We start from the raw sequence: 17,612 nt of genomic DNA on the forward strand, positions 1-17,612 counted from the left end.
GTGTGGTTGGGGAACACCCAAGATCTATCCTAATATTGTGAACTGTCCCAGCACTAGCAAGCAACAGACTGCCATATGCACATGTGAGAGATGTTTTTGGCTGTATTTTGATGCCAAATAGTTATGCACCCTCCTCTTCATTTTCCATAGCCTGAAAATCCTCATTTCAGAAGAAAAAAAAAAGAAAAAAAAAAAAGATGTAATTGAATACCTGGGATTAAGAGATTATAAATGCACTTTTATAAATATAGAGAGTAAATCTTTCATGTTTTACTGAGGCTAGTCACAAGAGGTCAATAGGGCTACTACTTCAAGCCAGACAAGCAAAATATATCCAATGATCAAAGATATGTCATGCAAATGATGATAAATTCTGCTGTTTTAGATTACAGAATGTATCTAATGCTACTGGAGTGTGCTATAAGTGGTTTAAATGGCAGATAGTGATTAGCAAACAATTTAAGATCTGTGAGATACTGACAGTAATTTTTTCTGCAGGGCTGGCTTTCTTCTCAGCACTCTACAAGTATCTTCATTCCTGTTTGATTTATATACCATAGCAGAAAAATATGTCCCTAGCATCTGAATTATGGCCACTCATGACATGTAATTGAGGGGGTTTTCACTGTATTATAGGAAGATACTGACCTTACATACACACTTTGGAAATACTCATGCAGAAGAACAGGGCAATCTAGGGGATCTGAATAACACATACTTGAAACAGGTGTAAAGAGCTCGATGTAAGAGCTCTTAGTGAATTCTGAAATTTGGATTTTCTCGCTGTTTAGCTAATAAAATGTTTTTAAAGAGATGCAGAAACAAAAATGCCAAAGTTAAGTGCTTGGAAACTGGATTAAATAAGGTATCACCTATTAAATTCACTTTTTTTTTTTTTTTTCTTTTTAGCATAGCAACTGAAACATGGTATTTTTCAAGGAAAAACAAGTATGAGGTCAACAGTCCTGAGTGTAATTCTTGATTCTTAGTTTTTTTAAAATGCAGAAACATATTTTTTCTTCAGAGGAATTGCATTTTCCAAGGGTATTTTTTGACTACTGCATGTTGTGACTTTTAATGAAGTTAAAGTTGTTGTCCTCTGATATAATTAATAGAATGGGACAGGCTATATACTTCCACTCTTAGCTGCCCTGTAACTTTACTGTGGTTTATTTCTGAAAAGATGTTCAGTAGTTATCATATAGCACCATAAGCAGAGTCACAGATGTTCCTCACTTTTGTCATTGTTGTACTATGTACAGGCTAAAGTAGTGACAGAAAACCTGCAAGAAGAAGAGGAGGACACCATGACAAGGACTACATGTCAGAGTCATGACATAGGTACAACACTATGTTTTACACTGGATTTTATTGCTGTCTCCATTCATAGAAAAAAACATGCTTAATCCTCATTACTTTATTTGTTTGCCCACCTAATGCCAGTTTTAGCATTCATTTAGCTCTGCGTTCACCACCAGTCAGATTTCACCAACTATATAAAAGATCAGTACATGCCATTACTGATTGTGGGTCAAAGCAATGTTTGATAGAAGAGCTTTGGAATCTGACTATGAAATACCATTTCAGTCTCCAAAACGTGGGGCTTACATACAGTGACCTAACTCAAGGGATATTGCGCATGATACTTTCAGTGGAAATAATACTGATTTTCTGTAACTCTGCAGTCTGTCCTTGAGTTTGTAAGATTCAGCGTAAAATTCCAAATAGCAGAATAACTGTGATAAACTATCCCAGAGTGGGTACCAAACCAGGTGTCTGTTCAGCAAACATTGAAGTTGTAATTGCAAATATAGCTGCCCTTGCTCTAAACTTTTCAGGAGAGTGGCACCGTCAGTCCTTCTTGATTGGCAGGTACTAATTTTTAACCACAGGTGAACTTTCAATACTTGTTATAAAATATCTAATAGACAACGGAGGATGAAACAGAAGTTTGTTTGAGATCTGTAATAGAGCAATGTGTCACCAATATAAGAAAACGATTCTGAATTAAAAAAAAATAAATAATAATCTTTAGCAAGTTCCCTTTGCAGGCAGAGACTGCTGCAGTAGTTAAAATCTGATTCAGTGTTTTCAGGACACTGTCAGTAACTGTACTAGCACAAAGCTCTTTCATTTCACTAATGCTCTCAATCCAGAAAGTGGGGCTGAACCAGAGGTATCATGTTGAAACACATTTCTCTTTGGGATAACGTTTGTATGCCTTGTTGACTTGTCCAATGTTTTCAGTCCTAATATCAAGTAAATGAACTCTGTCTTCCTTGCAGCAGAGATCCCTGAATTCTCTGATCTCTAGCAACCCATCCAAAACTTGGCTCTGTTACAGTAACTAAATAACAAGAACTTTGAACAATGCACTGTAAGACTGTGATGGGGCTCTGCAGCTGGGTAGGTGCAAGCCCTGAAAAGTTAAATACTTGCTGCTCCCTCTAAGAATAAAGGCCTTTCTTTCTGATACTAGAAATTGCCAAAAAGAGAATAACTCACTTAAGTTGGTTCAGAATTGTTTTGCCCTCACTCCCAGCCCCAAAGTTCTGAAAACTTTTATTTTGAAATATTTTGGTTTTGTTTTTAATCCAGTTACTGAATAAGAAGAAACAGCTATATGTAAAGTGTCCTGAAAAGACTGCAGTGCTTCCTTGGTGTTCATCAGTGTAATTGGTGGTTGTGGCTGACACCTAATCACTATGCATTTTCATATATTACTGTGTCAGTGGGTCCTGTAATATGTCGTGGTGGGGGGGGGGGGTGAGGATGCTAATGTGCTACTCGTCCTGCATACACCAAGTCTGAGTCTCTGACAGGACAGAGTGGTTGTGGAGTAGGGTGGCTGGCACACCCAAAAGCCAGACTTCTATTGTGCCTTAGGTTCATGAGGCCCTCAGTTAGCTGAGAGACATCATCACTGTGGATCTGACACTCCTGTGCACCAAAGCCCCCTTTCTCAGCAAAAAGCCCCTTTTCTTTGCCATTTTGCAGGGCTGGTCACATGGATGGAGTGACAGGTAGGTCTGTGGACCGGGTGTGTACAAGTCCACTGTATGTGGCACTGCAGAGTAGCCAGGCAGTGCTGTTCTTGGGAAACTCATATAGCTTGTACAAGAACTTCCCACCATCTGAATTATACTAATTACACCTGAATTATACTAATTACAAAAGACACATCTTTACCCTAGACAGTTCCATCTCTTTAAGGCTCAACACAGTATGGTATCTACCCCTGTTTCTGCCTTTTTAAAGCATCTAGAATAACTCAAGTATTTTGCTCTAAGGATCTAGATGATGTAAGGAAACTCCTTGATGATGAGAGACGTGCAGTAGATAGTTTTGGCATGGTAAAAATAATCGAAGTGTGAGCAAAGTTTTTGGCACTAGCACACAGAGTCCTAACACAGAATGTCCTAGTCATTACTTACTTCAGCAGGATGAGAACAAGGCTGGGAAATTGGAAGCGTGGATCTAAGTGAGCTTCCTGAATACTCCTAAATCAGTATCATGCTGTGTTTTATACCACACTGGAATTTTTGCTTCTGTATGTCCACATTGCTCGTTGCTGAATAGCAAACTTTGCTAGCTCTGGTTTAGATTCTTTTACCAAATTCCTTGCTAGATGTTCTTGGATTTTTCTGATACATACATTTTTCTGATACATACCACATTTTTCTGGTTTACATAGAACAAATGTGTTTGTTGTTGTTGTTTTGTTTGTTTGCTTGCTTGCTTGCTTGCTTGTTTTTTCTTTTCAAAACTGATCTCTGTGCAGCTTTGAGAAACTTTAGTTGGAATACTTCCCACGTCATGCTGGTATTCTTAGAACCATACACAACTTGTGAAGATTATAAAGAACCTGCTGGTAAGAAGGATTACTTGAGATGTGATAGAGGCAAATTCAGCTTTCTTTGTTATGAACTAAGCTTCTGGTTGTCAGAAGCTGAAAGGAATAATACAGGAAGGATGGCTCTACAATGCTCTGCCTCACTGCCATCAAGCACACAGTGGTGACCCAGGTCCTTGGTGTGATCAGAGGGCAGTTGCTTTGTCCCCTCAGCAGTTCCTGTCCTGGTGGAAGCTTTTGGTCTGTTGTTTTCATGGAACAGTTTCACAGATTGCAGGGTTCTTGAAGAAAAGGAACGTCTTTGAAATCTTGAAAATTTCAGTGGGTAGTAAATTAATTTTTTACTGGTCTCCATTCTTCGCCATCATAAACAGTCATTTTTAGAAACAAAGTTCATTGTGGTTTTGTAGCTGTACTTTAAGGACTTCATTCTACCAGTTTTGTTCTGAAATGTTAACAAAACAGAGCTGAATGTACAGAAGATGTAGAGAAGCTGTGATTAAGTAGGAAAGATGTTCTTTACTGTGGTAAAGAAATAATAGAAAAGATAAGTGTTGTTGTAGTTGTAAATTGCCAGTTGCTAGGTTTTTAATTTATTACCATTTGGTGATCTGAACAAATTTAAGTACTTTGCTGATTCTTTGGTTTTGCTGCATTGAAAGAATACAAGAAAGCACGATAGTACAAAATTACTTGTCTAGTGTACTTGTATCTCAGGTACACATCATTTCCCTATGTAGCAGTCATTTATGTTGTTGTATTGTGCTTAAGCACATATTTAAAACAGTTTTAATCTTTTTTTAAAAATAACTGCATTACACCCTGGATGTTTTTGCTGGATTGTAGGTGAGGATGCCAAATGTGGCCCTGGCAGCAGAGATGCTACCTGTACTCTCTCTTCCCCCAAATAAGAGACCTGAAAATCCAGGCGTATTGCTTTCAGGTCCAGCTATCCTCAGAGCTCGTTCCTCATGCCCTTTGCAATGAAGTAGTTGGGTTTAAAAGGAGTGGTGAAGAGGGAAATGCTAAAGTACATAATAATAGAAATGGCATGATAAAAAGGTTGCCTTTCCCTTCATGTCATGAGAGATTCCCCAGCTCAGACAGGTGCAATGGGGTTGCAAGACGTTCTTATCAATACATTCCTTTATTGAATACAAAGACAATGTGTCAGGCTTCTGACAGTATTGCTCCCACGTAAACATAAAAAAGCCTTCACTTCACAAAGGAAGAGAATTCTCTCAATGGAATAGAATATTCAGTGTTTTGCTTCCTGTTTCCCCATTGTCACAACGGTCAAAAACATTACAAGACAGTTACAAATGACAGCTTTACACAAAAAGGCAAATAAGTGGACATATTGAGAAGAAAAAAAGCATTTACAAAGTTTAATATTCCTATTAGCAACCACTCCGGGAAAAGTGTGATTGTACTAATTATAATGTATTCAGAGTTTTCATTGATAAACAGGGAAAAGACAAAAATCCATGGCACAAGCAAACAAATGCTAATTACTGAAGAATTCATTCTTATAGACAACTTCGCATGACAATACTGTGGTATACAGTAATAGTCATACCAAATACAGAGTTTCTTTGATCGTAATATTTATCTGTTGCATCTAAAATACAGTTGACATAGAATCACGGAATGGTTTGGGTTAGATGGGATCTTAAAGCCCATCCAGTTCCAACCCCCTGCCATGGGCAGGGACACCTCCCACCAGCCCAGGTTGTCCAAAGCCCCATCCAGCCTGGCCTTGAGCACCTCCAGGGATGGGACATCCACAGCTTCTCTGGGCAACCTTTTCCTGTGCCTCACACCCTCTGAGTAAAGAATTTCTTCATTATATCTAATCTAAATCTCCCCTCTCTTAGCTTAAAATCACTTCTCATTGTCCTATCACTACACTCCCTGACAAAGAGTCCCTCTCTAGCTTTCTTGTAGGCCATATAAAGTACTGGAAGGCTGCTCTAAGTTCTAAATGAAGGCGCAAGGGTATTCGGTATGTAAGGGTATGTAAGGTCCCTATACAAATGGAAAGATTTCTGAGCTTACCTATTTTTATATATATATTTTTTAGAAATATATATATATATGTAATGAAGAGCTAAGTTAGTAATAATTAACCATATTATTCTTCAGTGTTCATGTAAACCTATGCTGATGCTGAAGGAGGAGAGACTGAGTGTGACCTTTTCTCAGTAATCAACACTTTGGTAATTTAAAAAACACCCGGTTTGAAAGCTGCATGACAATCATTTCTTTGGATCCAGTTTCCTTTTCTCTTTGTTACCCCAAGTGGATGACAAATTCACTAGAGGAACAAATCAGCAATGAAAATGATATACTTAAGCTGCACAAAATACACGATCTCAGTATGTCCTCACCAACCTGAATAGGCTGATGAGAGGTTTCTGAGGTTTCAAGTCTATTCTGAAATCTATACTCAGGTTTCAATACAAAGAAAGAATTTTCTGTTTTTTTTTTTTTTTTTTTTTTTTTCCTTGTCCCAGATATTTCTATGTGCAAATGTCTTTATTCATCCTAGAGGACTTCCAGTGGTCATTCAGTCCTCAGCAGTCCCTAAATGTATCAAACAACAATTCTGGTCAAAAGCACTGAAGCTCAGGGATGTGAAAGCATGGACAATTCATCTAGAGGAATTGTTTTACTGAACTGCAAGCTTTTTGGTTTGAAATGTTAACTTCAATATGCCACTGATTGAACTGAAGGGCCAATTTCATTCTTTAAGGAAAGCCTGTTGAGAGAGAGAAAGCGCTGGTTTTATCCTCTGGGTTCTTGGAATGACATTACAGGTAAAAATAAATCCAAAAAAAAAGTAATTCTGAACAGACCTGCAATTTGCATTAGCATTGTGGGTACTGTACAGAGCAAATACTTGATAATGCAAGAATTGGTAGTGGCAATCCAAAATCTATCCATTTGGTGGTGGTACTGTCTGATCCACTAGAAGTACAGGATATTACCTACTGAAGCTGTATGGGAGTTAATTCACTGAAGCTGCCTGGAGTTAGGATCCACGGTAGAAAGATTCACAGCTCTTGGAAATAAATTATCTGTCTGTGGCATTGACCCATATTGTTTGTTTTGACTATGTCAGGTGAAATTCAGAACCAAGTAAAGATTATGAAGATAAGTGTAGGCAGAATTTTTCAAACTTTAAAGAAAGACTTATGTCTAATTTCTGTCAAATTTTCATTAGAGGTCCAGGTCAGTTGCTCAAAATTGATTCATCCGGCATTAAATGGAACATTGTAGATACTGGCATTTCTATAATACAGAGAAAAGGCCTGCAGATGCTTAAAAGGGTATTGAAAAGTCTCAAGCTAGATGGAGGGTTGGGCATCTACACTATCAAAGCAACATTAAAAGTGCATTGTAGCCTGTGCTGCTTTGTGCTAGAACAAAACCACACATTGAGGTCAAGGGATTCTTTTGTAGTTGTGCTGTATCCCAGCGCTCAATTCCATTAAAGTTCTTGATAATCATCTCCCTTATAGCAGGCTTTATCATCTTTTTTTTCTACTTTCCAAGAACAACCCTGCAGAAGGGTTTTGCAGTGTAATTTAAAGGCAATCTAGTCAAAAAAGAAAAAAAAAAAAAATCCTGTCTTTTAAGCAACTTTTAGAAGGTTTTGTCTTCTCCAGAGAACATTTGGTTGAATTCCGTGTATTCCTGATGTTCCAGAATGGAACGTTTGTTGGTTATTTTTGCCATTTTGCATGTTGTATTGTATTTTAAAGTCCACCACTCTAAGTTTTGTATGCAGAAAAGTGATCAGACTACATTTTCAATAGAAAACAGGGATGTCCTTGACAGCAAGTTTTATAGAGAAGTTGCCAGCAACTTGATAGCAATTTTGAAGATATAATGATAGCAAAAATAGGATCTATAAAATGTATATGTGAGTAGGTTCAGCATAAAATGAAATGTCAGTATTATAATTATTTGTATCAAGGTATCAAAATAGTGAAGATGATAGCCTTATCTGTGCTTTCTGATAATGTTTTGTCCAGCATCCAGTAGCTATACTAGAAGCTACAGAAATGGTAAGAAAAACAAACATACTTCCTAAGCAGTTTTTTTCTATGAGGAAAAGGACATACATTCTTTGTAGTATCCCAAGTAAATTCATTTGTCTCTGACTCTTCTTTTCTTTCTGATTCTTCTGATTTTCCCACAGATACATTCATTCGCTGCCAAGGCATATCCTCATGCCTGTTCACCTGCATTGTTTAAAAGTCACAGTCGTTCTAAACTTTACTGATAGGCTGCTGTCCCAGCTTATCTGACTTCCCATGAATCTCAACCATGACACAGAGCCTGCCTTTTTGTTTCCACACTGATACCAGTTGCAATCAGTGGATCCTTAACTCCAGTATCATCTGCCTTTGTCTCTTGGATAGGCCTGGGCTTCTTCCTGAAATCTAGATCTGATATACACTGGAACTGAAAAAATACATTTCAAATTTTATTTCTAAATGTGCCGTTTCACGTACATACTCAAAATGCTTAATTACGTAAGTTATTCAGTGGCCTTTTCCAAAGCTTGATGTAAACAATAGCAGTTCTTCTACTTGTTTAATAAGCTTGCACCAAGCTTCCCATAGGAGAACAAAAAATACCAGACAATCCCCTCTGCTAAACAAAAGACTTGGTTTCATTCACTGTTTTGTAGACTGCCAAAACTTAGGTTATTTTTCCTGGATTGCTAAGTAAATAATTATTTAATTCATGTTTTCTCATTCTAAGGGAATGGAAATAGATGTGAAGGAAGCGAGCTTGATTAATGTGGTAAATACATTAAGTCTGACATGCATCATCCTAAAACATGTCCATTAAGCCTGACATATTTGAGCAAACACATTCACGTTAAAGAACCCTCAAAACCTGGAGGCAGATTAGGTGAGGTCTGTAATGAATTACTGAGATAAATGTAACAGAATAAGTGACAGAGGAAAGATGGTGAACAAATTGATCTGAATTACAGCCTGTGCATTCAGTAAAGAGAGGTGATCCACATCAGGAAGTCAAAAGAATAATCCAGAAGTTGTTTAAATGTCAGGCGAATCCTTGGACGCCTCTAATGCATTTAATGAAGAAGAATATTCAACTGATAAAATGTCTTTTGACCACAAAAGAAATCCTCCTTTGTCATGAAGTCTCAATGCCTGAGAAAATAACTTATCCCTGTCAGTGTTAATTCCTTTCATCAGGCCATTGATAGAAGTTGAGAAGAACCATTTAGCAAACATCTTATCACTGATACAGGAGTTGATTTGTTCATTTACACATGATCAGATAAAGGAAAAATGTTTGTTTTATCTTCCCCATCACCACCCAGTAAAGCTGTGGAATATCTCAAAATCTACAAGTGAGTGTGAGGTTGCTGTCTGTAAAAGCCATCAAACAAACCCAGTTATCACTGAGTAAGTTTCCAGCATGGGGCTGTTATTTGGAATCTGCATACTCAAAAGTTTTATGGCTTGATACAAGTTGTGATAAAGTGTGAGATTTTTAATTAATCCCTTCTATATGGGCAATGTCACAAATATGTGTATGTGTGCATTTATTTGTACCTCAATAGCAAAGCCATTTTCTAAAGCCCTGTGTACATGTGCTGGCTGAGAGGTAAGTATTAAATCTGTAGATGCTGACTAGATTGCTTTAATAAGCGTGCTTCCTGGGCTGCAGCTTTGAAATGGGACTTCAGTGTAGCAGACAACTTAATGACACGCACTCTCACTATATCTAGCCAACTTGGGTGTTAATCCAAAGGACTTGTTCTCAATTGCTAAAACAACGCTGAATTAATAAACACTGAAATAAGCTGCTTACCTCTATGAACATCAGAATTCATCCATGACAGTAATGGCTTAAAAAACAAACAAACAAACTCAACATCCAGACCCATAAGTGGCCTGGAAGATACCAGGCAGACCCTCACAACCTCCTTACCTATCATCATCTCGCTGTCCTCAGGATATTTCAGACAAGAGGTATGTATGAAAGCGCAGAAGCAGAACTGAGCTCAGCTAGGTAAAGAGCAGTTGTATTTGTACTTTCACTCACTTAAATGTCTGTCAGTTCCTCTAATCTTAGTGTGCCCAAAACACGGGATACTGGCTGTGCGCTCAGAGGAGAATCTGCCATGTTGTCATGTGCACAGAAGCTTTATACAGATATTAGTCATACATCTAAATCATGAATATAGAGGGGCAGCGTCTCCACTAGAATTAAAATTTTCTCCTTCTTTCCCTCTTCCACTTCAGTGCAGAATTGGTTGTTTTGTTCCCTGGGTTCGAAGTCTGTGGCATTTCATGCCTCCATCTAATTTCCCCAAATTGCTCACACTTGAATGCAATTATCAAACACTGTTCTACCCCTTTTTGTACTTCAAAATCTTCCTTCTTTGTTCCTTCAGCGCTGCTGAAATGACCCCTATCTGTGGTTTACTTACTCTTCTGAGCTCAAGTAGCTGAAAGAAGACATTGTTAAAGAGAAACCTTGTTTAGTAACCACTAGGCATTGCAAGAACTGACTTTCTTGTGTGTAGCAACATGCCCCTAGGAGCATATAGGGCAGAAGGGACCCCCAGAGGTCCAGACGCTTCTTGCTCAGGGACTTACCAGTTCAGGTTTGAATGTCTTCAAGGATATTGTTCTAAATTTGTCCATGGCCAATGCGTCATTGCTTTGGGAGGTTTTACATAACATTTAGCAGTCCTGTGTTTTTATGCTGCAGTATTCTTGTTACTGACAATCAGTGTGGTCGTGTTGTTGAATGGCCTTCCAAGTCAGCGTGGAGCAGCCTTCTGCAGTGCCTCATTTACTGCCCCAGGGCTTACTCATCAGAAACAGCCTATGCACTGGTGCATAAAGCTGATTAAATACCTTCTTCTTCTGAGTTGCTCCACATCTTTTCAGTGGGGATTTATTAGTTTTGGGGTGAGATAGGACATGAATAGGTGACTTTGCAGAATGGAAAAGAGCTGCAAGAGGAAGAGCATTATGTTGGTTTGGGCCACTAGAAATGGGACTGTCTGCTGTACTGTGTTCTTCACTCTTCTTTGGCATTTGGGTATTTCTGCAGGGATTAATTTTGAAATGATGTTCTGAAGGAGTCTATTATAATAGAGTGAAACTTTCTGTGTATTTTTGTAATTGTTACTTATGTAGGCTGAAGATGATGGAGAACCTTGCCAATGTAAATAATACGAAACTAGCATCCATTAGTGTCTTCTAATTTATGTCAGCTTACCTTCTTCACAGTCTGGCAGAGACAAATCATTTCTTTGTACTTTAACAGATAGTACACAGAGCACTTGTCTAATTGCCAGTTCTTCTGCAGCGCTGCTGCAGCCTACTGTCTAGCTTGTCTTCTTCGAAGCAGAGTATTCATATTTTGGATCAACGCTTCCTTATTAGCCACAATGATTTTCTGTTAATTTCATTCTTTTGTCATTATGGTTATTCACCCAGAAATACTATATTTTATCACTAGAATGAGTAGAAGTGTGGCTCTTTGTACATTATATATAGGATGCAGTCTAATTATTATTCAAGATACTGAGAATCTGCTGATCTCATTCAGGCTTAAAATGTCAATTAAACACGATAGTCTGGTTCTTCAGCTCTGAAGTTAATGCTGCTGTGTTGATTTTCACTGGCTTACAGTCTCACCCAATCTATATTTGTTTTTATCACTCATATCAGGACTGTACCTGATTATCATACTTAATACAGACTAGAATATGCTGGTATTCTCTATGTTAGTTTAAGTCCTTCTGTTTGAAACTTTTCTGTTTTGCATGTTTTTTGCTCCTGGCTAGGACCATCTGTAGGCATTTGTATGGATCTTCAGTCATGCATTTCCTATTAACTCTAATTCATACACCTGAAATACAACTGAGCAAACTGAAAAGCATTTTGAGTGAGTATGTGTTCAGCTACTCCAAACATTTGTTTCAACCGTGTTCATATGAGCTCTGTGTTCCTTTTCTAAAATGACATTTAGGAGAATTTTCATGGGAAACACATTTTCACCTGAATTATCAATTATATTTAAGCTCTATCAGCATATGCTTTTCTAAATCTTCAGTATGAGGATGAGATACCAATTCCTAATTTGATGCTGTCTTTGCCATTTTTAATGGAGTTTGAGGAGCTTTGATTTGTATCTTGAGTCAGAGACTGAACTGTTGACATTTAATTATGCAATTAGTAATTATGGCATCTCATAGAAAAGCAGGCTCTTCAAAAATAAATATAGAGAAATAATAATTATACAATTAGTGCATTGTTTTTTTAATTCTAGATGATCTTGAAAATTTCTCAGTATTTGGATAATGCACTGTGAGAAAAAGAAAAAGCAAAAAATATAGTGAATTATTTCCCTACTTACTGTCTTTAACATGCAAAGAGATCTAGTATGTTGTTTTAAACTGCTCATTCTAATGATGTTTTTGAAACGCCATTTAACATCACATACTTTTTTCTTTTTTTTTTTTCCAAAAAAAACAGACTTCCTGAAAAAAATCACTGTTCATTCTTCTGGCTTTAAATCATGATGGTTTCTCACCAACCCCTACTTCCTTGCAGATACTTTCACAGTGATTCAGCTGGTTTGGAGGAGCTGAACTTGAGTACTGAAATTAAAAGATTATAGTTCACCTAAAAGTCAGTCAGAGCTCTCTGTGCTCACTCTGTTAATGAGTTTTCACTTCATTAATTAAGAAATAAAATCAGGCTGTTTCAGGTGTGCATGTATATATTTAACTGTTTATTACTAGTACCCTTAAGTAAAGCCATCTGCAGGGCAGAACTAAAAATAAATTATTTAAAGCCTCATTTAATATTTATGTGGCTTTAATTACAGTCTTGTTTTCTATTAATAAACAAAAAGCAACGATGTTACTAAAATAAATATAGCGTGTTCTCCTGTGTATTTACAAAACCCAGAGCTTCCTGTGCATTTAGTAATTGGTCAGTGTTACCAGGGAGAGCATTTATGGTTACGCACCATCACTAGTCCTGTGCGTTGGGAACAGAACATCAAAGATGTTCTCTCAACATGAGTGAAACCAAACTCCAATTTCTAAGAGATGTTTAAGTGCAAGTAAATCAGTGATTCCATGTCTTTGTCCTTAAGGGCTTCTAATGCACCAGTCAGTGAACTCAAGCCCTCGAGGGACCAGCTAAGTAATACCAGCAGCAAATGTTCCCTTGGGCACTGTGTGCAGCCCATGTATGGGATGCTACATGCGCCCTCAGCTCTTCTGTAAATGTGGTCTAATGGAGATGTTCCCAACTAAAGTCAACCCAGCTACCTCTAATAGTAAGAGCAAAAATAATGATCATAATGCTTCTTGGAAGTCTTTTGCAGCACAGTTCCTGAACAGCCTCCAAAATAGCTGCATTAAACTGAGTTTGGGTATTTCCACACAAGCATTACAGATTGAAGTGACTGCAGGGTGGTTATACGCTGCCTGCAAAGCTCTGAGGTTCTTTACCCTTACACCATCACTATGTAATGGGGACGTGCAATTAGCTCGGTGTTTTAATATGAAGAACTGAAGCATAGTGAGAGAAGGAGAGAGGCCTGTGGTTACATGGAAAAGGCATGGCTGAGGCAGCCCTTTTAGGTTGCCTCTTAGGTTTTGCTAATTTATTAGGTACAATTTCAGAGTGTGGGGATGGGTCTCTTCTATTAGACAGCAGGAAATGAAAGGAAGCATCCATCCTTGCCTTGAATGAGTATTGCCATATTGAGTTGTTCCTTATGACAGCATGCAATTACTGGCTTCTGACCTTTGCATTTCAGGGTTCTAAGGGAAACAGAAAGCTACTCTTTCTTCATGAAAGTTCCTGGAAAAGCCAAATCTCTGCATTTCTGCAGATCTGTTTTTTATCTGGGATTCACCCCTTGCATCAGGTGTGAGACTTCCTTTTCTTTTCAACTATCACTCGTCTATCAGGATGTCTTAAAGATAGTTGCAGGTCTCTAAGGCTGATTGGCAGCTGCAGAGGTAAAACTAAAAGGACATACAGCCGTAAAGAAGAAGGATGGTTCCCCAAATTATTCGTAGGCTGGCCTCATTGGCAGCCAGGCTGCATTGGACTGCAGTTAATTACCTTTTACATGGAGCTTAAAGTTGCTCTTCACATGAATTAGAGGTCTCAGTCTTTCTATTCTAAAGATTCCAAAATCGTTTCTAAAGGGCTAAAACCATATCTCTTTCTAATATCCTGGCTCCTGAGAACAGTGAATAGATTTTTAGAAAGAAAGTATTCAAACGTAATACAGAGAGATTATGCCGGCAGTTGTCTGTTGTGGGACCATGTGGAAGCTGCAAGGTACACCTATGTATTTAGCAGACACCCAGAGAAGTGGAACACAAAATTTCAAGCATTATCTTAGTTCTTGTTACAACTTATTTAAAGTTTTGTTCTGTGTAACAACCCTGCTCAAAATAGCTTACCACCAGTCTTTCCAAGTATGCAAGGAAGGGACCTAAATGCCTGGAGGGAGATTGAAAGTGCTTATTGCAAAAAAAAATAAATAAATCCATATGTAACTGTTAAACTGGTGAACAGGATTATCAGTACTCACTAATAATTAAAACTAATCTTTTGACTTATTTTGAATTGTATTTTAAAGCGGGACTTGAATTGAAATGAGGCAGCAATTGCATGTTTCAACATAGGAAATACATTTCAAAGATGCAATTATGGGCATGGAAAACTGTGAAGACAACTGTCAAACTGCTGGACAAATGACATATTGAGGTTAGTGATTTTTGCAAAGAACTTTAGGAAGAAGCAGTAGAAGAAATACTAAATTGGTAAAGTTGGTAAAGTCTGTATTTAGTGTTTATTATTATTGTTATCATTGCCATTATAAATAGGCATAAACTCTAATCCTACATTCAAACAGCCATGAATTTAGTTCAAGTCTACTTACAGATTCATTATTTGAAAATCCACTGCACAGTCCTCCTCCCATTTACCCTTTCTCAGTATACATTAGAAATAATTACGTTTCACCAGTGCAGTGCCTAGGGGAGTATCAGGGCTGTGAAAACTTGTGGTTTATATAGTTTTACTTAGGATAGCCTTCAGTTTTTGTAGTTTTGCATAATGGTTACATTCAGATCCAGATAGAAAACAATAATGCATTCATCTTTGTTGGATGAAATGATGGCGTAAACCCAGAAGGAATAATTTGCTTAAAATTGACATTGATTTGGCAGAAATACGTTCATTTTTTTTTGTGGTTGCTTTAGCATTGCAGATGAAGAGAAGGATGTGCAAATAAAGAGATCTGTTTTGCCATCTGTAGTTTAAGTTCTTCCTGCCAATGCCACATGTAGCTTAAAGATGTTTATTAACTGATAAAGCAATTTTGCAGAGACCTATTTACATTTGAGATTTTATATGAAAAAAAAAAAGAAAAAGTATTAATTAATAATTTGGCGTGTTTGATAATACTAGAAAAATGATACTACCACTGTGTGTCAGGAAAAAAAATTTACTTATTCTCTGGTTCCCCATGCCAGCTTAATAGAAGTCTTGATCTTTCTAATGCAGAGAAAGATAATTCGTTAGAATTTGTGTACTGATGGGATTAATGCCCTTTCATTTTTAGTGGTGTAGGTACTCCTTGCAGAAAGCCCACTCGGTGTTAGATATCTCTCAAAACCTTCTTTCAAGGCTTAAGTGAGTCTGTACTTCTGAAAACAGCTTGCTGGAAATTTCCCAGTGAAACTGTTCTTGATACAGAGCTATTTATGACTGATTTTTTTTTTCTTGAAAATGTCTGCTTTCTGTGGAAAATTCTGGTTGTTATTCAAAAGTTTCAGCTGAGATTTGTGTCAATCATATGCAGTTTGGGAGGCCAGAACTTGAAAATTTATGTGAGGAAGATATCAAACCAGCTGTAGTGGTGAGCACAGAGGAGAACTCCACACTTTTCCTGAGGTGGGATGCTTCTTTGGTAGAAAATGTGTCCCTCTGCTATGAGCATTATCTAGAAAGGCTGGTTTAAGCAGAACACCCTGTGATCTTTTTTTCTTTTTTTTTTTTTTTTCTTTCTTTTATTTTTTTTGGACCTAAAATACAATTGTCCTGTTTGTTGCTGTTCGATGCGTTTTTGATGTTAAGATAGATCGGCCATCACAGTTAAGTGACAAACACGCTTCTGTAGCTTTGCTACCTTCAAATAGAAACTGTTTAAAGTAGAGATTATGTCTGTTTGTGGTAATTGCATCTTGGAATCCGTCGATATGTTTTATTAGTATCCTCGTGGCTCCAAGTGACAGGGGATGGCTGAAGTTACTGAACTGCTTCTGGAAATCCTGACCCCTCAAGCAGCGCTGAGAGGCAGCTGTGTCAGTCAGAGCCCAAGTTGGTGGAGAGGCAAAACTTGTCTTACAGCACAGTAGGACCTACAATTACATCCTCTTGAGACCTGTAAATCCTTCCCTATGTGCCCGCATCCAAAAATGTCTCCTATTATTATGTTTAATTCAAAGTGGGTCAATTGCCCGATCATTTTGAATGAGATTATGTGTACCATAAGACAATATACCTGCTTAATACAATTGCTGATCGAGGGCTTATTACTTTAGTTCTATGAATAAAACTTTGGATCTTGTGGTTTCTGTAAAGATTTTTACATGTGATTTAAGCAGCATAAGAAAACTCATATTCTTTTAACTAAGTGCTCAAAATAACAGTGGGTAAATACATGAGCTTCTGGAAATTATAATGGCCCCTATGGAAAGGAAGACTGATGTGATTTGTGAATAGACTAAGAATTTCTTAAACCCCTTTTAAGATAGGACTTTATTAGGATGTGAATCTTTATTAGAGTAAATATTTTGAAATACTCTCCAGTCATTCAATTAAGGGTTCGTATACAATTATACATGGCATTACATCCCCCTTAGTAAAAGCATCTTGAAGAGGTGTGTATAAGCGGTTTTTAAAAGCTGTGTTACAGCTGTGTTACCACTTTTTGTGTCTTCTTTTGTATGAACTTCATGAAATCTCTTGGATATGTGCTGGGACTCAATATAAGTTTACCGAAGTTCAACACTAGAAAGACTTCTATATACCTAATGTGAGAGAGGCTTGGGTCCATTGTGTATTTTGAATTATATCCTATTTTTAAGTATCAGTATAGAGCTTAGCCTGAGGGAGGCTGGACCCACGTCCCTTGTGTTGTGCTGGAAGCAATTCCCTTCATAGTAGCTGTTCTATGTTTTCTTGTATTTTTTTCTCAAAATTGATTTTCCTTTCACATGTGTTGTGTAAAAAGAGGAACACAGAAGGGTGCTTTGTAAGAGACTGAGAGCTCCTCTTGTTCACTGACCTTAGAGTGACCAATACAGAGGCTTCAGGAGGAACACAAAAATGAGGCCAGCAGTTGGCTTCCCTGGGTATTTTCTCCAAGCCAGCACAATGATTTGTAATGAGGGTAGGTCCTGAGCTAGAGATAGTGTCTTTAGAAACAATAACAAAGTTTGAAAATAATTAGGTTTAATGATCTGTTGCTGGTATTTAAGATGTATTTTTAAATGATACATGCTCAGGAGAATGTGACTAATACATTCTGGGTTGTCAGTTCCTGTCAGCAGGCTATGTTTATTTCAAACTTCTAATTTTTGCATTTTGGAGGAAGACATAAGAAACCTACAGAGGGAATTGCTATTGTAATTTTTCCCTTTCGAAGA

General features: G+C 37.6%; 1 protein-coding gene across 18 annotated transcripts in view; it reads left to right on the top strand.

The window, feature by feature from the left end:
- NCKAP5 (NCK associated protein 5) overlaps positions 1 to 17,612 on the top strand; it is a 435,525-nt gene that overhangs the window by 380,871 nt on the left and 37,042 nt on the right. For all 18 annotated transcript variants that reach the window (XM_084524282.1, XM_084524281.1, XM_084524266.1 and 15 more), the window contains one exon: positions 1,263 to 1,341. In XM_084524282.1, the coding sequence (XP_084380408.1) occupies positions 1,263 to 1,341 (79 nt within the window). The remainder of the gene's footprint in view (positions 1 to 1,262; positions 1,342 to 17,612) is intronic.

This window comes from Aythya ferina (assembly GCF_964211825.1).
Source record: "Aythya ferina genome assembly, chromosome: 6".
NCBI lineage: Eukaryota > Metazoa > Chordata > Aves > Anseriformes > Anatidae > Aythya > Aythya ferina.